General features: G+C 43.9%; 1 protein-coding gene across 1 annotated transcript; it reads right to left on the bottom strand.

Annotated features, from left to right (window-relative positions):
* Window positions 1-435: 435 nt before the first annotated feature.
* SCTR (secretin receptor) lies at window positions 436-22553 on the bottom strand. Its single transcript, XM_048310223.1, is given in 13 exon segments — window positions 436-2620; window positions 3646-3687; window positions 3866-4004; window positions 4098-4189; window positions 6850-6919; window positions 7461-7521; window positions 7611-7764; window positions 8579-8711; window positions 9678-9775; window positions 10069-10172; window positions 14037-14147; window positions 18356-18482; window positions 21999-22553. Coding segments are annotated over 13 exon segments (1383 nt in total). The 5' UTR covers window positions 22074-22553; the 3' UTR covers window positions 436-2443.
* Window positions 22554-24642: the final 2089 nt, after the last annotated feature.

Raw genomic sequence — 24642 nt, 5'->3', positions numbered from 1 at the left:
CTGACATCTAGGAGTTTTTATGGAGCCTCAGCTCTTCATACAAACAAGGCTTGTGCTTGATGCCTGAAGCAAACATGTAATATGGAATCTGGGAATGATTCCTTTTTCTTGGTTATTCCAGGCAAGACAGATAAAACCAAAAGTGTAAAAAAATAATTTATGCTAGAACTGGGGGCTTTTAAATATAAAAACCAGAAGCATTTTTTTCTGGGGCATGTGGTATGCCCGTGTACATATAGGTATCACGCTCAGCCTGGGCTCCACCCAATCTTGTGCTGGTCCTAACTATGCACTGCAGGGCTGAGCTCTTACACTGGCTTGTGTGAGAGCCAATAATTGCATCAGATCTAATTAATTGCATGTTATTGTATCTCTGAATCTGTATTTCTTCATTTATGCTGGAAGGAGGCATTTGCATTTAAAACAAACAGCTGCTTTGGCTTGAAGGATGAATGTTTAATTCTCAGGGAACATACAAGTTGTTTCACCCTTCTTGGTCTCTTTCATAGGCTGGAGAGAAAATTAAGGTTATGGTTTTTTGTAAGTATCTCACTTGCTAAGTGCACTGGGACAGAGTGAACCACCAAGGAGTTCAGAGGCTCTGCTTGGCTTGGGTGAGTCAGCAAAAAGTGAGATCTTTCATTCCAACCTTCATGAAGGGGCTTTCACTTCTCCTTTGGTCATGGGACTGATCCTGCTTCTGTTCTTCTTTCCACTTGTTTTGGCTGACTTTTAAAGGAGAAAGCCAACTTGAAATCTTGCTATTTCTAAAAATATGAGTTTAAAGTAATTCCTTAAAACACTCCTAGTTTACAGCTTTGCATCTCATTATTTTTTTCATGGAAAAGAGGTTCAATTGTCCTACTGCTGGGTGACCTGCATGAGCCAACCAGGCAGGGCAGGCTGGAGCAACCACGAAGCTCTCTCTGCTGCTGAGTGCCCTTCCTCTCCTGGCTGCCCTCCTTGTGCTGCTGCCTGCAGCACCTGCTGCACCAGGGAGGGTGTGGGGTAACTGTCAGCACTGCCAGAGAAAAAAATATTTTTTTCCCGAATCTCAGAGTTTCAAACAGAGCTAACAGCACTCAAAAACCTGCTTCGGTACAGGTAATTTAACCTTGAACATATCCTTTTGTCTGCATGTTTGCCTTCTGATAAAATGGCAGAAGCCTACCATGTAGGCATTTGGTGTGATTAAAAGCTCGTTGGAGCAGTTTTGGCAGAGGGGGCTGAGGAGTGCTGCTCAGGCAGCATTTGACATGCCATGCATGTTTTGCCAATGTCTTGTAGGAGGGAGAAGTGATAAACACCATTTGCTTTTGGTTCAATCATCTTTGCCCTTGAAGAAACAAAGCCAAAAATCGCCCCAACTAGGGAAATGTGGATACAAAATCAAGTAGGAGATCTGATTTCATTTGTCAGATGAATTATTGTATCCCTTTCCCATTCAAAACAGGGAAATTTGCTTAATTATGTCCTTAAGAGCATAAAGCTGTAGTAGCTCAGATACTTTTCGACAGCATATTACAGTGCACAGCCTTGCAGATTTCAGTACAGTGAGGGACTGTAAACTCTACTGAGATTTTTGATAACCACTATGGTGGTGTTTTTCACCAGATAGCTTCTACTGTCCAGTTCAATTGAGCTTTAGAGGTCTCAAGAGCTTCCATTAATTCCCTTCAAATACAAACTGGTCAAGTCTCAGAGGTACAGACACAATAGGAATCAGCTATCTTGCTGAAGTTTTTTTGGTCACCCTTGGAATATGCTGTAATAGCTTTTTCACCATTTCAAAATGATAAAAATATCCAAATTGGACCACTATTTTTTCCAAGGTATCCACTATTAAAAGAGGCAAAGGCAAAAAGCTGTCTGAAGCATTGTCACTGGAGCAATGGATATGCAGTCAGAGAGGAAACTGAAGTTCAGCTATGCTTTATGTTCTCAGTGTCCATCATACATCACCACAACAGAGAGTCTTTGAACCTTGGTAGATTTGAGGGATTAATTAGTTTCACATTTCAAACCCATGGGCTGGATTGGAGGATGGCATGTAACCTTCATCAGATAAAATTGAATGTCCTCCCAGCTTCTGCAGCAGAAGAAATAGAGAACATCAAAAACTCAACAGCCTGGCTTAGCCTGGAACACACTGGAGAGCCACATGGAAAATGGAAGGTCATATTTAAGGTAGAACTAGCAGCAGGTGTGGAAAGAAACAGAAATTACTGTGGCCAGAAACTCAAGGAAAAGCATAATTTTTTGGCCCATTTTGCTTTGCAGAATAACCGTGGTGCTGCACAGGATATACACGAACAGATGTGCTCCAAGAACCACTGATCTACAGCCAAGTCCTGCTGTCAGATATGTACACAAGGCTCCCAGCTCAGTCCATGGGACACAACCATGTGTATCTGAGCATGGAGGTACCCTCAGGTGCACAGTGTTAAAGCACACTTGACCTTTGGAGGGTTTTTCTCCTGTGCTCTGGTGGGCTGGACCTCACCATCTGCATCTCTTGAGTCAAGCCACTTCCTCCGTTACTCACTGAGGTGCTGAGATGCTGACGCCAGTGTTTGCTTAAATGCCACTGCCTCCATTTTCTCTGAACTTCCAGCTGAACCTAGGTAGAAAGGCCACAAAATACTTAGTTCAGCTAGTTTATGTTGGAGCCCTGCACTGCAGAGAGCAGTATAACAGGAAAATGAGAGTGGGTTACCTTTGCCAAGGTTTGGGTTTGCTTATTTATTTAACCAACCCCCCTGTTTAAGGGGTTAAGGTAAGGCCTATTTCTTGACACTTCTAGTGATACTGTTGTTCAGCCACACAATTTGCTATTTAACTGCAGGTGAAACCGTTCATGGAATCTAGTTGGCCTTATGAAGTGTTTGGTTTAGAATTTTCCAGAATCTGAACTTTAGATATAAAACCAGGACATTTTGGCACTCTAAGGTAAAAAAAACCAAACAGATTTTCTTTTTAAAACCACTTTTTCTGAACCCAGTTAAAAGATCAGTCAGGGTATTTCAAAACCCTCTGTCATTTCAAAGTGACTTTTTCTCCTTAGGCACTGGTTTGGTTTTTTTTTCTCCTTCCAATTAGCTCTAGATCTTCCAGGTTGGTGTAATGTTTCCCCTCACCTCTACCAGCAGCAGCATTTCAGAGTGCAAGTTCTACCCCAGAAGCCTGGGAGTTGTCATGCAACTACAAAGGAAACAGTCTCTCTACCAAAAGCTTTACCTTACAAGAGTCCTAATAAACTTGGACTGGGTATAGCTTTTGATAAATTCCCTCCTAAGGATTGAGTAAATAAAATGGCCATGGATGGGATGACAGATAATGGTACCATACGTCAGAACCAGTCGGCTGTCAGCGTGACTGTGTGAGGGACGGTGCTCCCACCCTCAGTTCCCAGACAGTAATAATGTTATCTGATTTATGAAAGGGTTGCAGTAGTTGAGAGGTGAAGTTTGCATCTGGCATACAATTACCTAGGCTTGCCAGGTCTAGGAGGAATTTCATGAGTGATGTTAGGTAGCTGGGAAGAAAACCCTCAGATAAAACATGTAATTCATTGGGGAATGTATCCCACTGATTAATGAGGCATGCTTCAGCAATAAAAAAGAGTGTTATATACACCAAACTCACCTCACCATTAAGGAAACAATAAAGTACAGCCACAACAAAGCCCTAAAAGATAAAAGAACCATGGTCACAGAACTGTAGTTTCAGCTTTTGAATGGGGATGAGGCATCTCAAGGGAAATCAGACAGCTTGGCTTTGCCATTGGAAGCTCTAGTCTGTTGCAGAGTTATATGTTCTACCTCCTTTTCTTACTTTAAAGAAGTAATAGCTTGTCAAATATTACCTGGAATGATCCAAGAGCCAATTCAAAAAACAGCTGAATTTCCATTGTGCCGCTGCTTGCGTCCTCAGGGAAAAAAGCAAAGATGATGTAGTGGACCCCAAAGAGAGGGATGAGGAGGAGTGTTGACTTTGCAAGTCTCCTGAGAATGAAAACAGAGGGAAAAGCTGGTGTAGAAGGAGCAAGAAATGCTCAGGTGGCCTTGCATGTCTTATAAGGGGTGTAAGGGACATACTTGTATTGGTTGAAATCACTGCTCCGTTTTTCAGGGGAGCTGAGCTTCCTCATCAGGATTCTTAAAATGTTGACAAAGAGAATGAAATTAATCTGAAAAAAAACCCCAAAGTAAGAATGCAAAAGCAACCCACCAAACAACAAACCCAGTATCCACTTACATAACTGCCACGTATCAGCAGAGCCAGTTTGGGGATTCGATTACAGGGCTTGGGGCTGGCCTGCCTGTGTCCATGTTCCCATCCTAGTCTTTGTTCCTGCTTCTCCAGCCTGCTTGGCCACCCTGGGCTTGGATGCAGGCTGCTTTCCCTGCTGGTTTGCTGCACCTTTAGTTATGGAGATGGTCAGGCCGTATTATCCAGGCAAATCACCAAAGGACAGGGAGACCAGGAGCATCGGTTTGGCCCCTTGTGGCTGTGGGGTTCTGGCAGCCTCTGCACAGTCTGGCCCCACCTTGGATAACAGCAAAGGGGCAGCACTGGAGCTATCACTTGCTATCTGGGACTGCAAGTGCTGTGTGCTCTCTGCCGGAAACACTCAGTGTGGTTTAGGATCACGAGGCAAATTAGTTAAAAATGGGGAGAGGAGAGAGTCGACACTGGAGTTCTTCCTTTCGCATTTCCCCCGTCTTGAAGGGTGGATATCAGGTAAAAATGCTGATCTGCTCAGTTTGGGTGCAGATGAGGCAATAGCTGTTTCTGCTCGTTTGACCCTCAGGGAAAGAGTGGGAGTTGCAGGGAGGCAGAGCCGCCTGAGCGTGTCTGTGTGTCTGTCCCGCGGCCAGTGCCCTGCACCCCGTGGGGAGCGACCTCGGGCTGCTCTGCCCTTGGCTTGCACAGCCGGCACATCTGCACCCCTTCTGCAACACCCTGCACCGCGGCAGGCCCTTAACCCTTCCCTGTGCCGGGAAACACCACTGCAGAGGTGCATCCTCTTCATGGTGGGTCGTCCGTGCCTGTGGGCACTGGAGCAGGGCTCTGGGGTGGTGGGTTTTCCTAAAAGAACCGGGCCTACTGGAGATGGGACAGACCCAGGAAGTCCCTGAGTTCTTTAAAGTTGCTGGATGGAAAGGGAGCAACTGTGGCTGCTGAGGGAGTCTGCGGAGGGCTGGAAGTTTGGGGAAGCTGGGGAGGGACGAGGAAAGGAGTAGAGCTGGGAGGAGCTAGAGGTGGAGAGCATGAAGGAAAGAAATATTTCATGAGTGGTGGGGAGCAAAGGAGGTTCAGGTCGGGGTATTCTGGGTTTTTTAACCCATTAGGCCAGGGACGAGCCGTGTAGACTGAGCAGGACTTTTCACTGATAAAAACCACCGGGGAAGGGGGAGCGGTGCGATTCCTGCCGGGAGGCATTGCCCGCGGGCAGCGCAGGAATGAGCGTGAGCCTGGGAGCACAAAGGTGTTTATCGGCGCTGATTTTCTGCCCTTTGAACTGCTCGGGGCTGTGAGGAATACAAAGATTAGATCTGGGTTCTTAAGATCTGGCTGTTTGGTTAAGGGCTTGAGTAAAGCCTCTTTTGGGTAAAACCTGCAGAGTCAGGCAGCCGGCTTCTGTCTTCAGTGGCTAAACCAGGCAGGATCAGCATTCTGAGGACACTTGGAAGGCGATAGCGGGTGGGGACCGCCAAAAGATAAACTAAGATTGTGCTTTCTGTCTTAGAGAATGCCTGGGTCTTGTTGGCTTTTAAATATTGCTGAGTGGCTCCTAGCATGAGGGTTGTTTCATAAAGAAAAATAAGTGCCATGGCCTGGTTAAGTTGATCCCAAATCACTTGTGCTGTCTGGTGCTTGTCTTGTGGGGATGCAGGACTGCTCACTGGTCAGTGGGAGCAGAACTTTAACCCACCATCTCAGCTGCCTGGGTTTCTGAGAGTGTGCAGAAGTTGCAGTTTGTGTTTTGCAAACATAATGGTTCTTACTGGAAACGTGAAAACCTCAACCAGCTCTTGGGGTCTCACTTGGAGTGTCAACAGGTTATACTTGAGAGTAACCAGCAGTTCGTGTTTCTGGGCTAGGGTTTTAGACAGGTCATTAAAGTATGGTCTGACCCAGAGCATGTTCATCGGGCAGAACAGCTATCCCAAGCAGCAGCTCCAGCCCCCTGGTACCTAAGGCTCTGAAGGAGAGTATCAGCAAATGCTCAAAACACAGGTGCTGAGTATTATATCCACCGAACTGCTCTTGTCATCACTGCTGCCTTGCACTGGGTGGGCTCACACTGAGTTTCAACGCCTGTGCCTTAATTCACTGAGCAGTGCCTCAGTGCTGCCCACTAATACGTGGTGCATGCAGCCTGTGAGCTGTTTTCATTCCTGAAAACAAAAGCCAGTGGTCATGTAAGGCAAGTTGGTTTTGGCTTTGCTGAGAGAGGCACTGACCGGCAGACACAAAAGTAATTGTACTGAAATGTACAGCCACTCGTTTCTCCTCCGGAGATTTCCTTGAAACGGTCCAAAACAAGCTTCCACAAACCAGCCAAGTTCATATGAAATCAACAGGATGTGGAAACCTGATCTTCAGCCTCTTGCTTCTTGGGAGGACATTCTAGCTTTCCTTGTGAACTTAGCTTTGGGGCATTAGTTACTAAGTCCTGCTGAGCAGAAGTTGCTTAAGCAGTAACTCATGGGTCACACCAGTTCAGACACATGTCTAAGATCAGTTCATTAACACACTTCTAAAGCATGTTGAGTAGATGAGCTCTGACTTCACAGTGTTTGAAAATACAGTTTGAATCTGCTTGTCCCAGAAAAGACTTACAAAAATAGACACAACTATGGGGCCTCTAATGATCCACCAGGTATTGGCATCAGTGTTAATGTCCCAACACCTGTAAAAATAGAAGAGAAGGTGCAGTCAGTTATCAAAACACTGGTATCTTTTCAAACAGGTTTAGTCTGTTTTGTACCTTAGATAGGCCCCTATTCCCTTCTCTACAAAACTAATTTACTGTTCTTACTTAGTGGTACAACATGTCTGATGGAAAGCTGCCCACCTGCACTGGACAGAAATATGTCCTTCCCTTAAAGTATAAACACTGTTCAAAATTTTGAAAGGGAGAAGAGAAAGAAACAAAGTTTCACTATTCAGAAAGTTAAATACAGATACTGAAAACATTGTGGTCTGAATTCATACCTGAAAGCTACCTCCTACCCTTGAAAATGCTGAAATGGAATTGGAAGCTTCTTCTCATGTTGCTCATCTGTACCTCTACTCACACCCACACTAGGATGAAGGCTCCCACCACAGCAGGGTGTTGATTGATTTATCTCCTCCCAGCAATTAGAAATGAGCAGGATGCCATAGAGCAGCCTGCACAGGGGCTGCATGCTTCCCCTGGCGTGCCAGCTTCCCCCCTCCATACCACTCACCCAATATTTTCATGGAGCTGCCTAGCAGTCGCCCATGCAGCCACAAACACTGTTGGGGCACCTGCAATTGGAAAAACCAGTTACTGCTTCATGAGTTCATCCCAGAGGCAGAAAAAACCCAGTTATTCTTGCTGAAGGGAGAACCAGTACCCCATCCGAGAGCGATGAACCACCAGAGGTACTTCCTTTCCGAGAAGAAAGAAATCACCAGGAGAGTGTGGAGGTACAGTCCCTCCACGAGGAGCCAGCTGTAGTTAGACATGATGCAATACTGAAAGAAGACCATGGTGAGCTTACAGCCAGCCTGAGGAAAGAGAGGGTAATTAGCTCCTGCCTGGGTTTGTGCCTACCTTCTAACAGGAAGAGCGAGCTGTAAATTAATTGGCAAATAGAGATTTTATAGCAATTAGGGGACTAAATGGGTGTCCTTGAGACAGGGGTTCACATGACAAGAAAGCAGAGCTGGCGCTCCTAAATGCATTAATCAACTGCCTCACTAGAAGAACTGAATGTGTCATGGACACATGGATTCAGGTTACTGTCTCAGGGGAATTTCACTATTACTACCTTCTTAGTACCAGTAACACTAATATCACCTTAGAGAAGCAGATGAATGTATTGTCAATCTTTTTTCCCCAAGAAAATCAGTTGATAAAGACAATGTTCTCAAAGTATTATTTTTCTGCAACAGAAATCCAGCAAAACCAGTGGGGTAAAACAAAACAAAACAAACCTATTTTTGTTACTCTCCCTAATTCTTGTCTTTTAGTTTAAAGCATTGACCATCATCTGCAGTGTTGCTCACCCCTCCTCAGCCCCAAATTTTCAAAATATTTTGCTGCCAATAAAAAGAAAAAGGCAAAAACCTTTCAAAATTTGAGAGGTCCCAGACTCTCTGAGTGCAAGCCCTTATCTTACTATCAGGTCTCACACTGCAGTGTACATCAGCAATATTTATTGTGTTCTCAGAGAAGGGGCAGAAGCATACCTCTCTTCTCCCATAACCCTTCATGATGAATATAAAGCTGGAAGGGAGAGTTCCTTCCCTGCACACTAGATCCTGCTAGGATCCTGCTGGGAAACTGAGGGGTGGAGCAAGCTGGCAGGCAGAGGGTTACCGTGTATGCCCCACAGTAATTTGTGTCTTCAGAGGAAAACAAAACAGCATCCTTGATGAAGTTGGACGAGGCTCGCAAAATGAACGATGTGAAGAGATGCATGTGGATGTAGTTCCTTGTGCAGTGAAGTCTTCTGCAAAAAAATGAAAGAGAGATCCAGTGAAGTGACATTCTTTACCAATGTAAGGAGCCTGCGGCTGTAAACAGCAGGTTTCAATCCTTAGTAGTGTTAAACTGACAAATGAAGAACAGTGTTGTTCTGTCTGTGAAAGGAAGGCTAAGGCATCTCCCAAGAGGGATATCCTAGAGAAGACCTTAAAAAGCTACAGTCACATCTGCTCCACTCAGGTACTAAAACAAGCTGAATGTTGCCAGGAAAATTGTGATTTCATGCCAATATGCTTGTTCTGGCATTCCTCCCTCCTTTCCAGAGTAACATGAACCCAAGGTGTTTATTCACACCTGGATGAATTTATTTATTCTGCCAGCACAGTGCACTTGTGCCTGCAGGGTTTTCTGTATTAAATCTCCACATAATCTGTGTCCAGAGGCCATGCAGCCTGAATATAAATTTGCAAAGTAGTTTGGTTTCCTTTTGCCCAGAGGAGCCGCCCTGACACTTACTGTAAGGGAAATTAATTTCACTGAATAAGCAGCACAGTACAAATTCCAGGTTACAGGGATGAGTGAAGATAAGCTGAATGTCACATTGCTAATAGAAACACCTTTCCAGAAGTCAATGCAGTGGCACTTAGAACAAAGTTTTAGCCACAGTCTCAAGTGGGGAAAAGAGCAGCGGAGGGAAAGACACTCTGCCTAAGGGACACTGAAATCATGGGAAGACCTCATCAGGGAGTTGGTGCAGATGCCATTTGCAAAATGCATCTAGCTACAATTTGAAAAGGAGAGCACAACATAATGAGCAGTCCTGACATTTTCTGGGAGACAGGAGTCAGAGATAAATTTTGTCACTGATTTCTGTGAAGGTTTTCGGAAATACTTCAATTTTTAATTTCCCCTGAAATAAGTAGAAGGATTTGTGTCAGGTGAGATGACCAGAAGTCCTGGCCAAACACAAACCAGAGACACTTCTCCTCACCTAAAGGAGGCAAGGACCACTAAGGCTATCATCAGCGTCACAAGGGAGGTGCAGTATCCGATGGTGTACATGGTCTTCAGGGTCATGAAATAGGAACGCTGCAGGGGAACATATAATCACATCTTTACCTTGTCTGTCTGGTAGAAGTCAGCCCACACCAAGAAAAAGATCTCTCCTTGTATTTAATGAATAAATTTTCTTGTAAAATCAGCTACTGAAATTTCAGCCTGAGCAACCACTTCCAATCATTTGCAGGAAGCATTCATGCTGAAAACCACCAATAGCAGTAGCCCCACCTGAGTTAAATCACAACATAACCAGTCTCTCCTTAACACATTTCTCCCCAGTACCCCAGAGCAGCAGATCTGTGGTTATGGGCACTTAGACTCACTCTGGCCTCGTTGGTTGTGTCATTGACATTGTAGCCACAAGCAATGTCAGGTCTCGGGTATGGGTCTGACCAGCCCTCGCTTGTACAGTTTCGGTACACAAAACCTGTGTGGTAACAATAAAAAAGACAGAATGGGGTATGATCATTTCCAGTTGTATTTTTGTTGTTCTCAGGGTTCAATCACCATGTAGGGTTGCTCCAGGAGCCAGGAGAGTATGTTCCCCCAGGCAGTGCACTCTGCATAGCTGGAGGCGAAATGCAGCTGAGCTAATTCTGTTGATACTTGCCCAGTGTACTTGTGTGGGTCATAACATTGTTTGCCCACTCAGGGATGACTGTGATGGATGTGTTTTTATTAATTGCAACATAAATAATACTGTTCAGTACATCTGGTGTTTCTTGGCCACTATTCCAAGATCAGCAAACACACGACTTGTTCAATCACAGATTCAAACTTCATGCAAACCTGATACTCTACTGAATGCTTCCACCTCCTTACTGTGGTTTGTCATGCTCCAAATAGAACACAAAACTGTAGATGGTCACAGATTTTCAGTAGGATTTAAATGAAAACTAAAAGTCTTTTCCCCGCACTGGGCATTATTTTGCCCAGTTGATTTCCTTGCTTACTTGCAAATTAAATGTTAGGAGGAAATTTCCCTCATTTAAGCTCAGTTTCTGGAAAGCTGAGTACTTGAGTCCAACTGTGTCCCTTGTGGCTGTCTTCAGGGAAAAGTAGGCATTTGCAGAATTCAACTCATTTTTTGGACTGGTATCTGCAAAGGGCAGTTTGTCTGACCTTCTTCTGCTGGGATGTCTGACTTTTAAACTCCTAAAGCTGAGTGAGATGAATGCCCAGCAAGTTGCACGTGGCTGAATAGGATAGTTTGGAACTCGTCCATATTAATGTTTGGCACTAAAGTGGAAGTGGGAAGTCCTGCCCTACGCCACTTACAATGTCTCTGGAAGAAAGTGGCCCTAGCAGGCATGTGCTGAAGGGAAACTTTTACAAAGAAGTAAAACCACTGCCCACTGTCCTAATCTCATTGATCTGTCCAGTAAGAATCATACTTTAGAAACATGAAGTGAAATCCTGGCTTTGTTGCAGTGATGGCAATGCTAGCAGGTACTTAAAGGGGACATGAAATCAGCAGTCCTTCTTAGTACAAGCCTTGCCAGAGGGCTCCATAAAATTCCATTTTTTTCCCCACATATTTAGCCATGAGGACTTCAGGCTGTCTGGCTCTTGCAAAACATCCCTGCAGAGTTGAGGGAACTGAGGGAGATGCATATGCAGCAATGTTTGGCAATGGTTTATCCTCTTTGGAGGCCTGCTGGAATTGTCAGGACAGAGTCAGGGCTCCTGCTACCTCTGGGCTAATGCTGATGACCTGACAACATGTCTGCACTTGAGTTGAACTCACCTCTGTAAACCTGCAAGGCACAGCAAACATGCTGAGAACTCTGAGTGGGAAGAGATCTGGGTGTGTCCTTATCAGACTATTATTCTGATGCTTTTTTGAACATCCTGTTCCAGTTTAGCATCTTTGAAAGGGCCAGGCTTGCTTTCTAAGCCAGGTTTTCTATGCCTTGCTGCAGTGCAGCAACAACAGGAAAGAAACAGCTCTCCAGACGGTTCTCCCCAGCCTGCCTTGGCACCCAGCAAGGGGGTGGTGTGGTGGCAGATTCTCTACTTCAGTGTCAACTACTAAGACACCCTTACTTAACTTGGAGCAAAGCACTGTACTTGTAAACATGCCTGTGACTGTTTTGTGCCCGAGGCTGTCAAAGCAGATCAGGCAAGAAGAGGTGAAGTTCTGTGTTGGTGTGCACATGCTATTGCATTATATGCAAAACACAGGGGATTATGCCAGGCACATCATATGGACATGAGGAAAATTTTAGCAATGCTCCTTGGTTATGGGTGACACACACCACTGGGGAAACTGCAGCATGCCCCACTCAGAGCAGATTGGGGGTCTGCAGTCTGTCTAAGGATTGTGCTTGGTGTTTAATCATAGTTTGGAGGCTTTTGGAGTTGCCTAGGCAAGAAGGAACTCTCGCTAAAGGGATGGCTGTGGAACTGGGACCATGTGATGTGGCCTTTGCCTCTGAATCTTCACAATAGTCACACCTTTCTTCATATCTTGCCCGAGACACCATGGTCAATTCTGCTACTTGGTTCCAGATGATTTTGTTTCTTTGGTCTGCTATGTAGAAAGGGACCAGGCAGTCTGGGCAGCAAATGCAAATCTAGATGTCAGCACAGAGATCAGGGTTTGGGCAGAGTTCAGAGCCATCCGCATGGCTTAACATATGGGCCTTTGGCATTTGTGGCTGCCCATCTGCTTTGTAAGTGGTGAGGAGAGAAAACCTTTGCTTTTCTTTTGAGGCAAGCAGATCTTTGTTTTGCTTTTTCAAAATTGTTTCAAACAGGGCAATGACTGTAGCAGTAAATAAAGTCAGGAGTCAAAAGCCAACCCCAGTATTAAATCAAAGAAAAATGTGGCCATGAGAATGAGGTTAAACTATTGCTGATTTTGACCCAAAATTCCAGATGCAGAGACTGAAATAAGATGCTCGTGGTGATGGACCAGGTCTTGGGGTTCTGTTTTGAACACTGTAATGCTGATTATTGTTTATCAGCTTCTCGATAAGGAGGGCAAGTAAAGTTTAAGCTCTTGGACTATCTCCAAGATAAGGCAGTGAACATTTGAGATGTAATTATGACCTTTGAATGTACAAATTCCTGCCTCCTCCCCGGTGAGAAGGCCAGAGGCAGGGAACAATTCCCTCTAGTGGCTGTACCAGCAGGGATTTCAGTTACTGCATTTAAGGGCCGGGATCACCATGCTAAAGATGTGGATGCCAGACAGCGATCTATGCCTTTGTGCAGTTTATCCTTTACTCTAAACCAGATTAAAGGGCTCAAAGGGCAGATAATGTTCGTGTGTACAGAAAGTAGCACGGTTTTTATTTTAATCTGAGTGGCTCATGTCTGATTTCATTTAGAGAGCACTAAGTGCTTCTCCTCTGAGTTATGTAATCTTTATTAGACAATCTAATACTTTGTCTCCTGTTCCTCCCTTCATAAAATCAATCTGTCTGCTTTTCTGTAAGTACTGGACCTCATTAATCTGTGTCCTATAACTGAAGAATGCAAAAGCCTCTTCTCATTTGAATCATTAACTCCCTAAAGAGAAATGTAAACACATTTCTAAGGCATTACTGAAAAGCAGAAATGAACAGAAAGCAGGCTTACTTAATAGCTCATGATTACTGTCGCCTACTGGGAGTAAATTTCACTTCATTTCTAGTTTAGATATCTGAGAAAAAGGACAAAAAGCATTGCTTGAGCTCGCCTCTGAGTGAATTGTTTCATGAGCCATGAAACCTGAATTTCCATGAGTTTGTGCCACTTGTGTGGATTCCTGTCACAGCCAAGAGAGAAATCCCCAGTGCAGATTTCCTCTTAATGAAGGCAAAAAAGGGGATCTTTTCTGCCTGCCAAGCTGGATGTTTGCCAAAACTTGTGTGAACCTAATGCTCTGTGAAGTTTTGTCCCCATCAAGCTCATCTGGGACCAGCCACTGGCTCTAGGAGTTATTAAAAGGGGAAAGACGCAAATAAACATAGAACCTGAGTGGAGAAAACTCTTTTCCTTAAGAAACTATGCTAAAAACCTGCATTTCAGGATAGCATTTACTTCCTGCACTTTTTCCCAACTGGCTAGAAAAAATAAACACTAAAAAGATCTTGCTACTTTAATTCGAGGTTTTTTCATGTTTAGCTTAGTGCTGGAAACTTAGAGCTGCTAAGTAGCTTTCATTCTTTAAAAGAAGGAGGGAAAAAAATTCATTTCAAATTCAGACCTGAGAGTGGGGTCTTTGTAAATAAAAAATAAAGTGTTTAAAAATAAGTGTTTAATAAAAAGCACCTGGGCAAGAAAAACATCATTTTAGCATTACCTTTTTTCCCAGTCAGCATCTGGAAGAATTCAGGGCAGTGAGCATTGATAATCTGTCCCACAGTGGATGAAGGCCAGCAACTCATGTTATCCCACATTCCAGCACATCTGCCTGGGGGGGCAACAAGGAAATACCATACAGCATCTCCCAGTGACATAACACCTTCCATCTTCTTCCAACAATGAAACACTGGGAGACACCTCCAAGCAGCACAACACCATGCAACATCTCCCACCAAGGCAGCTACAGGAACAAAGATGCTCAGTGCTCTGAAAAACAAGCTGGATGAGACAGAGCAAGTCCTGCTGAGACCTGGATAGGACAGAGGAGGTCCTGATTGCTTCAAACCAGCCCCAGCAAGCTCCCAGACCTGTCCCAGTCTGGTCATTGACCCCGCTGGTCTCTACTAGACACACAAATAGCAATTAGAGTCATTCTGAACATCACATCAGGCCCTTTGCTATGTATCTTTTTGCTAGTAACTACTGAATGGCCCTGGAAAGATAAAAGAAAACAGATGGGAATTTTTTACCTTACTTTCAATGTTTCTAAAGCTTCCACTTTGAGTCATCCTAAAGTTTTCCTTACATAATATTTTTGTAAACAGGAAAAAATGCAACTAGATGACCCTGCTTGAGCAGGGAGGTTGGACCATATGACCCACTGGTCCCTTCCAGCCTCACCCATTCTGCAATTCTGTGACTAGGAGTCTAAACAGCTTCACAATGATACTTAAACCACAGATCACTTAAATCACAGAATATTCTGAGTTGCAAGAGATCCACAAGGAGAGTACAAATCTTAAGTGAATGGCCCGTTTGGGGATCACACCCACGACCTAGGCATTATTAGCACCATGCTCTAACCAGCTGAGCTAATCTCATCATACCAGGGAAAGGATAGAGAGGAACAGTATCGATGTCTTCCTTTTATCACCATAAATACTCCTCTCTTTCACTATGCCTAGGCTGTGCTGAAGTGAAGAATGCCAACAAACAACTCACTGAATGTGGCTGCCCAGACTTACCCCATTTCCCTCAGTTATGTGCAAGGGCTGCTTATTTTAAGGATGGGCTTGTTGTGGTCCCCTCTCACAGTCAGGGAGAGAGGGAGGCTTTTCCAGCTGCACCTTCAGCTTGACTCTGTTGCCTTCTGGCAGGGCTAGTAGAGATGCCTCAGGGAGCCGATCTGGTGGTCAGTGGAGCACAGTATGATGGTGATCTCTACTTAGGCATCTTGCTTAGGTGCTGGAGGCTGGCATGGATTAATTCTGGCCTGAGGTGCAGAGTGTTATTGGAGAATACCTACATTTGATGCTCTTTGTACCACAGACAAATTGCAATCCTACCCTTACTTATTTTGCTCTTCTACAGATACAGGTTGAAATCATTCAGGTTCATTCCCTTTTGCCTCCACTCACTGGTCAATGGTTTTAGCACATCCTTCTTTGTGGTTTCTGCAACATAACAGGGGAAAAAAAGGCCACTGGGGCATGTCAGGACTGCCCTGTGCCTGCTGTACCCAGACATGTGCTGACTGCCCTGCACGCTCCCTGAAAGCTGAGGGGAGGAAGTGCTGACCGAGCACTCTCCTCAAACACTTCATGCTTTATAAGGCCAACCACCATTAGCCTGACAAAAATATTTACATTTCTAGAAATGTATTGATTTCCTCCTGCGCAACAGTCCTAGTGCCTGAAAATACAGAGCTGTTCACAGCCAGGGCGGCACCTCAGCCCTGGCGTCCTCCCTGTGCCAATGTTTATAAGACTTGCTAAGGATTTACTTCAAAGCAAAAGTTTAAAGGCAAGCAAAACTTCACCTTGGGTGATATTTATGACTTAACGCGCTGCATTGTTTGGGTTATCGAACCTTTATGCCAACACCACGGGCATAAAACCCCCAAATCAGACTCAGTGCACAGAAAAACCTGGCAAAATTATGATGTTGGGTGGTTTCCATCCAGGAAGAGAAACCAAAACCAGCTGAGCTATTCCTCCTGCAGGTGGGCTTCTTGCCACTCCTCATGGATGAAAGCTGGTGCCTCCCACCCCCAGTTAGATAAAGAGCCTCGGGGTGGAGACAAAGGACAGCAACACTTCTCTCACACAGCCCTGTGCTCTTTGGGCTCAAGTAGCAAACAGCATTCTCCCAGCAGCAATACATGGTGTCATCATGATCAGAGGTTCCAGGTCTCCAGTAGCTTCCCTGCCCTGCTCCTTGCTCCCAAGAAAATTTTCTTGTCTTCACTCATGCACAAAAAAGACCATAACCATGACTTGGGTTACGTTAATATTACACTGCTCCCTTTCCCAAATGAATGTTATCACAAGGGCAGAGTCCCTTTTTCCTTTTACTGCAGGAGGATAAGAAACATTCACTGCTCAGGTACTTTGTGCCTGATTCTCCAGAAATGAATTCCTTTATTTGTGCCATCTTCACAGAGATGTGAGCACTGTGGCAGAGATGGCATGGTGGGAGCTTGTCCCCTGCTTTGTCGTTTTCCCTGCCCATGCCAGTCAAAGCTTCTGGGGCAGGTGCAGGAAGGATGGGGTATGGAAGGTTCCCCACACCCTCCAAAGCCACCTTTCTTTCTCCCTGCATGACCCACCAAGGGTAAGCACTAAATTCCTCAGCTTTGTTTCTCTCTTCTTCAAACTGAAATCCCTGGATAGGATTTTCTCCTCATGGACTTCAGGGATGCAGATACCTTAAAAGCTGGAGGTATTTTCAGGTGTGTTATTTCCCAGAATAGAAGCATTACTCCCTAATTTACCAAGGTAACAAATCCCTCTGAGAGCTTGGTAGAATTTTAGGTAGAATTATCCCGTTTAAAAATTCCAATAACAAAAGGCCTTGGGGGAATTTTAAGATGTGGATCCAGTTCAAAATTGGATTAAATCTCTGCTGAGAAGCTACTATTTGACTGAGATAAAACAAGACTGTCTGTACAATGGTACTGCTTGCTAATGCTAGAGTGGGTCCACACCTGCACAGTCCTGTGGAGTTCTACTTGTCTGCATCTGTGGAGCTCTGGTGCAAAGCAAATACAGAGCTGAACGTTAGAGCCATATCACAGGATCTAAGCAGAAAAATAAATAGGTTTCCTCTTTGCTGAAGTAAACAAGCAATACTGATTTATTCATATCATCAAACTTCTTATACGCAATGAGACAGGTCTGCCTTGTGGAGTATCTGGAAGTCTGCCATAAGGTATCCTGTCACTGCTACGTGGCTGTAATGTCCTGAAGCTGTGCTCACACCCATCAGTCTGCAAGGGACAGGGATAAAACAGTGACAGGGAAAAATGCTAGGCATCCTAAGAAACAAGGCAATAGATCTTGTCTCTGAGTTCTGCCCTTGGGCCAGGTCATAGTGAGACTGTTCTGTGTCTCCAAAACTCTCTGTTAGAGAGGAAGGCTTTGAAACTAAGAAAACACCTTAGCTCTGCGTGGTAGCCTGTCTGTGGCCCAGATAGCCTGCACACAGCACATCTCATGGGAGCTCCTTCCTTTCTCATGCAGGTGAGGACTTTGCCCATGTCGCAGTTCACAAAAGCCACCCAGAATCAGTTCAGTCTGCGAGATGCTGTGAGTGACACAACCCCATCCTTGGTGGCGATGGCTGGTCACACACCAAAAATAGTCACATATGTTGCCTCCACCCAGTGCTCTCTCTGAGATGCTGACCCAGCAGCTGCCTGGGGGAACTAACACACAGTTCAGAGGCAAGGTTTAATAATCTCTTGCACATGACCCCAGTTGCTCAGCTGTGAAAGCAAAGCTGTCTACATGATGAGGACTCAGTACCACAACTTTCCCAGGCCAAAAAACTCCTTTATATGATGATAAATCCTCGCTGAATTTCAAGAACTCTGTTAGGTGACAGTAACTTAGAGCAAGGAGGAAGTAATGAGGACTTTGAAGCCACATGATTTAAATGTTGGCTGCTGGTCTTCATTGATTTTTAAGGCAAATATAGTTAAGTAAATTTACACTTGCTAGGGTGACTTTTTAAATTATCCTTGTCCACAAAGAGATTATTGCAATTTGCAATACTTTGTTGCTGGTGTGTTCCCTAGTTGTGAGGACTGCAGTCAAGCAACTGGGTTAGAAGGCTCCCACAACTCTTCCTGTCACAGTAAGGTCAAATCCCGCTCTCAAAACCTTGTAACAGATCTTACCTGTTTTTCTGCTCCTAAAGGAGACATAGTATACTAAGTGCATGCCTCTTATGGGAAGGGATGTAGGGGTATTTGAGTTTGAGGCACCCAGTTCATGTGAGAGCAGCTTTTATCATGTGCATTTGTTCAGCCTTTACCTGAGCTCAGGAGCAGATCATTTTCAGTTGTTCTGTTCCTTGCCTCCAGGGAAAGAGTCTCCAAACACTTTTCTTCCTCCCTTTTCAGGACACTCAGGAGGTCACAGACAGGTGGAACAGATTTGATCTACAAATTTTAAAAGCAGTGGAATCATTTTTCCTCTCAAAACTTATAAAATCTCGACAGAATTTACCCTTTTTATGCTCACATTCCCCATGCAAATCTATCACTTGACTATGGGCAATATTTCCTTTAAATACAGACAATTTTCCCAATTAAATCTGCATTTTTATAGTAGCAGCAGGCAAGCACAGACTGAGTTTATGTCTTCTCCCTTTTGCTGACATTACTGACATTGAGAAAAATGTGTTATTCTGCTAAATTAAGTACATGAGCAGGATGCTCTTCTAAAAGACTGCAGAAACATCCAGGACACTGCTGGAGTCTCCTAGAGTAACAGAGAATTAATCACTCACCCATAGCAGTGTTAAACCATACACCTGGCAGGTCATTTTCCTGGGCACAAGTGATCTAAATACACCTACTGGTTGCAGACCACCCAAGCCTTTTTCACTGCTACCATCTGGTAGCTGCAGGAGCCCACCTGAAAGCAAAATCTCACCCAGATTTTTGTGAGAACCTAGGTGGTAATTTGTCCTAAGGTTATTTTCTCATCTTCCCATCCTCCTTTCTCATAAAACCATGTGGAAATGTTAGTGTTCACTCAATCCTGATGTAGCAATTAAATGTGTGTTTATGTTTTATGCAGCTGGACCAAAGTGAGTGAAAAAACCAAACAGCTACAGACCATTAAAATGACAAATATTGAAAATCATTGCAAAATTATTTGCAGAACAAGGTCTTAACAGTTACACCATTCAGAAAAAAAGTATTTTTATCCTTTCTGTTATTTTACCAGTGTCTATTCTTTTTGACACAAGAAACCTGAATTTAAGTGGACTCTCATTATAATGAACTAGAAAATTTCTCTCTCATGGATAAACCCAAAATCTCTATAAATTCTCACTATGGAACTTTTATGTACATTTATATAAAAATGCATATGTATGTATACACATAATTAGGAGATTAAAAGCCAATCATCAGGATCTATTAGTTGAAAAGTATCAGATAGAATTTGTTTATGTTCTTTGTTCAAGAAAGTTAACCTAGCAGCATCACATTACTGCTCAACCTAATAAATCCTGTAGCATTGCTGATCACTTTCAGATTAGATTAGGGAGAAAGAACAATCCCTGAAAACCTTGTAATGAGAACTATTCCTTTTCTACAATTAAATTTTAGCATACCAGACATTAAAGACCATATTCCCACTATTTTGGCTGGAAACTTTTTGAGTATTGTATTTCTGAACAAAGTTTGACGTTTTCAGCAGTGTATCATACCTCATCTAATTGGTCTGGTGTGTTTAACTTCATTCTATTTCTCCCTTGTCTTTGTGTGTAATGAAATAAATAAACTAGAAACCACCTGGTTTTGCACAATGTAATGAATTTTCTGGAATCACACATTCCAAGACCTTGTATGAAAGAAACTGTCTTCTGATGCCAGGATTTGAATGCTGAGCATTTGAAGTGGCCAACATAACCAGTCTGGTTTGTGTGTGGGTTGTTAGGATGATACTGAACATATGTAAAAATAAATGCAAGGAATCATGTTAACAATGATCTCAGGAATAGGGGAGTACTTCATCTTAAATAAGCCTCTATATTGTGTGGGCACTGTTTTCTTTTAAGAAATGTGGGTCCTAAGAAAGTTTTTGGTTTAGAAAGATTTAAATTCTGTGTTATTTCTTTATGGCTAGAATGAGGCCACATGCTTTTAGCACACCCAGTTGTGAAGACCACCCTGATGATCTGATACAGCATTACTTTCTTACATTAAATGTATTGTTCAAGCAGGATTACAACATAGGTAGTGCCTTACAATTACTGTTTTACCCCACAAAGTGATGTTCACCCTATATTTCTAATCAGCTGGATACCACTTCCTGGTAATAGATAGGCAGCTAACAGGATTTTAATCCCTGCTTCATTTTAAAGCAGAGAGCTTCCAGGTGCTGGTTTAAAGACCTTGTTTTCCACAAACAAGTCCCTGAGCCAGTCTTTGCCAGCGCTGGCAATCTGACGGGGCAGGCTGGGTGCGAGCACGTGGATGTTTGCGGAGTGATGCGAAGTCCGCTTCCCATGCCACGGCCAGATAACCCCACTCTGCTACCAGCTGTGCTCAGTCTCACTCGTGTTTACCATCCACAAGTGGGAGCAAACAGCCTGTCCTGCTGCTTGAGAACGAGCAGGGAAAGGGGCTCGCTCCTCTACGTGCGGTTTCTATGTCTCTTCCTAAACAGTTCCCTGAAACAGTTTTGATCTCCTTAACGCTTCACCAGCTACTAAAAGGATAATTAACTCTATCCCAACTGAAACCAGGACAGAGAGCAAGACATCCTCATATTTTGTTTAAAGATACCAAACCCATTCCAGAGATAGCTGTGATAAATAGATCTCCAGAACGGGCAAAAAGCTGCAGTTTGTAATATTGATAGGAGCAGCCAACACAGTTTTTAAAGTGTGAAATGAACGGATATAAACACTTCAAATTCACAGAATTCACAGCCATTTAATTTTAAAATAACTGGGTTTAGTTTAATGATAGGATTTAAAAAACAAAAGATGCCTGGCAAAATCAAAATAGGTATTTTGAAAGACTAGAAAAAGAACCAATAGAAGGAGGTGCTCTTGGGGATACCCTGAGCAATGACATCTATTTACAGAGTCCTTTCTTTAGGTAGTACTAAGAATAAGAAAATAAAATTACAAGAAAACCATCACAGTCACTATTTCTATTGCAGAAGATGATTAAAAGGCAAAAGGTTTGAAGATTGCATTCACTCTGCAATTAAAAAGTCTAGGCAGAGCTCAGGTTTTCTCATAGTTGGAACCAAATCCCCTGCTAGGACAAATAAATTGATTTTTCCATTAGTTGCAATGAAACAGTGATTTGATCATTTCCTAACTTCTCACACCCAAGCTGGACATATTTCACCCCTTGTTTTATATGCATTCAAAATCTGCATAACCTGAGCAGCACCTGGAGATCACAGCCCAGATTCCACTCTCCTTTCTGACTGATCCAATGCCTGGAGCTCAGCAGTGACAATCTGCCACATAAATCTCAGTAAAGTGATAAAACTAAAAAAAAAAAGAAAACAAACTTTGTGGTTTAAACATTGCTGCAGGTTCCTTCAATCTGAGTCCAGGGAGGCAATGCTAGACATGGGCATTGCCCCTTAAGGGATTAAGGTGGTGTAAATCAGTAAAGCTCCTCTGAAAGGTGTCAAATCTTTTCTCCTTCATCACAGAACCTGCTGTGTTTGTCAAAGTGGATTAGTAACACTGCTGTCTTTATAAAGGTGGGGAAACTGAGGCATCCAGCATCTAGTCACCTGGCCACTGTCAACTAGTGCAGCAAGCAGCAGAAGTGAGGATAAAATTTAAAAATCCCAGGTTCTACACAGATTTGTTTAAACAGAGACACCACAACTTAATGGAATAGAGGTGTGCAGAATTACTCAGATAACATGTGATTCCATGCAAACGGGAATAAGTAGATCTGAGCACCTACCGGGACAGCTGAAATCCAGAAGATTACCCAGATGGTCCACATAGTAAATCACAGTCTGTTTTCTTCATCCCTCATGCATCGGAGGTTGCCAGGCTGTTTGTATACTCTCCAGCGTGGCTCCTAGCTCTTTTCACTTCATCCTTTCCCCTCCTTGCTTTTTTTCCTTCCCAGCTTCGACCATCCTTAGCCAATGTTTGTCTCCAGCTGCTGAGCTCTAGAGAGCATCAACAGTGACAGGACGCCCCCCTCCCGTCCACCCTGCAAGCTCTCCTCCTCCTCCTCTGCAGAAGTGCCCTGTCCCAAGAATTACAGCACTTCCCTTGAGCATGTTCCTACTGTTGTCTGCCTCCCTTCCTGGCTATTATTCACTGTTATCGACGGGTGTCGCTGGGGAATGATCATTCCTCATGCTCCCACAATAAGGGACCAAGCAGGACTCCCCTGTAAGATGTCAGCCCCACAATGGCAGGGGCAATCAATCAAGGGGAAGTACAGCCCGGAGTAAGTGCTCTGCTGAGAAGCCGAGTTGGAGGAATGTGATTCAGGCTGCCTGCATTGCTTCTGCTCTCGACATCTCTGCACATGCTTCCCACAGGGAGCACACATCCCTGAGAAATCAGGAAGCTGGCAGACCCTGCTGCAGGTGAGCCAGCTGCCTGCATGTCCCACCAAGCCCAGGTGAGCACAGCTGCCAGAGCCAAAGACAACTTCGAGTCTGGGATAAACAGGGGATCTGCTCTTCCCTCCCCTTCCAAAGAGGACTCCAAATACTCCCTAGACTTCATCCTCTTATCCAGTATCTGAAGAAACAGCCAGTCTGCATTTCATCCCACTGCTATAGGCTGCAAGGTATCATTGCATTTGGATCCCATTGGTACCTCGTTGTTGGGATATAGATTCCAGACATCCGGGGTTCCCCAAAGATGGTTCCTTGGCACTCCCCTCGCCTATCAGCAGAGCACGCTTTGTTATTCCCAGTTTTGTTTCTGTGGCAAAACTATTGTAAAGGGGCTGTGTGCTTACCTGGCTGTGAGCTCCCAGCTGCCAAGGCAGGCACTCCAAACCCTTGCTTGTCACATTCACTTGTAGCACAATACTGAATATGGCTTCAAAAAAGAGCCAAAGTTTGCATTGTGTACCAGTGCTCTTTCTCAGAGCACGACAGTCCTCAGCTTGTCTCAAAACATCTTTTACCACCTCTTCCAATTTACCACCACCAGACAGGTCAAATTTAATGAAGGGGTGCCCAGAACACAGATGTGCTCCAGGCTTACCAGTAAAGTCAATGACTAAAAAAAATATGGCTAATTGCCTGTGCACTGAAAATCTAGCCATTGGATTAAACAAGTCATGCGCCGAGCAGCACAATGAAGGAATTTGGGTTTCCTAGCAAGTGCTGTCCTTTCTATGCCCATTCTGACTCCAGCTCCTCTCTATATGTGCTCAGGAAGATCGCTGAGTTGCAATGCTCCCTGTTTCCCTACACACCACCCTCATCTCTCCCCACAGTCCCAGAGCAGCAGTCAGGCAAGCGGCAGCATTTGCTTAACCCCACACTAGCTCTGTCCTGCTCATCCACCACATTCACACAGCATCCTTTCCCCCCAAAATGGCAAATGCTTCAGTCTTCCTTGCCCTAGTCCACACTAAATTTGTAGTGACTTTCATTTCTTGAAGACATGTGTTTTCCCACAGAGTTTGGTTGAAAATATCAAAGGGTTGAACAAACTGTTGAAAGGGGGTCTGAGAGGCAGCCAGACAATGTCACTGTAGTAGTCTGAAGAAACCACACTGACAATGCTGCATCATCTCAGTGGGGTGCCAAGTCCTTCTCTCTCTTCCTTTGGCTGAAGGAATATTTTATTATTCCATTCATATTGCAGCATCCTTGCTTGAAACCCAGCACTCTTTCTTGTATTTATGTAATGGAGAGAGCTTTGCTTCTGAATGTACTTTGGAGTATGGGGCTTTTTCCAAAATAGGCCTAGGAGTTTGGAGAGTGAATGCTGGATTTAAGCACCAATGGTGTGAATGAATATTTTGTGACCCTCCCATTTTATTCATGGTCAGGCTGAGCATTTGAAAGAAGATGGATGCAAAATAAAACCTGGGAAATTCTTACCTGTGCAAACCATCGCTTAAACTGCAGCAGATGTCAGCGCAGTGGGACAGACAGTGAGAGCTGGGAAACCTAACAGCAGCAGCAGACTACAGAGAATTATTATCAAGAATTCACAGAGCCCCAAATTAGAATTTTGTTTAATTAAACAATGTCTGTGTGCATTTGCTTTTATACCTACTAAGTATACCCCTTGTAAATTTATCACAGATGGAATTTCTTTCAAGTCCCATGTCTAAACCAGGAAAAAAGCATCTGAATTTGTTCACACAATTTTGAAGGACTTTTCACTTTAACTTTAGGAGTAAATAAAAGAAATTACTTTGCTTTGTACTACTCTGATTGTAGGATTGTTTACTTATCAAACACTAACCAACTTTGATTGTAAGTATTTATTTATTAATACTTAAAAATTCCATTAGTGCTGGAAATAACTAATTTTTCTCCTTCCTTTGCTAAATAATTAAATTGTTTGCAATGCCTCTACTACAGATTGACAATCAGGCCACACATTTTTCATCTGAC

The sequence above is a fragment of the Corvus hawaiiensis genome, chromosome 7 (assembly GCF_020740725.1).
Source record: "Corvus hawaiiensis isolate bCorHaw1 chromosome 7, bCorHaw1.pri.cur, whole genome shotgun sequence".
Classification (NCBI taxonomy): Eukaryota; Metazoa; Chordata; class Aves; order Passeriformes; family Corvidae; genus Corvus; species Corvus hawaiiensis.
This window is presented reverse-complemented; position numbering and strand designations above follow the sequence as displayed.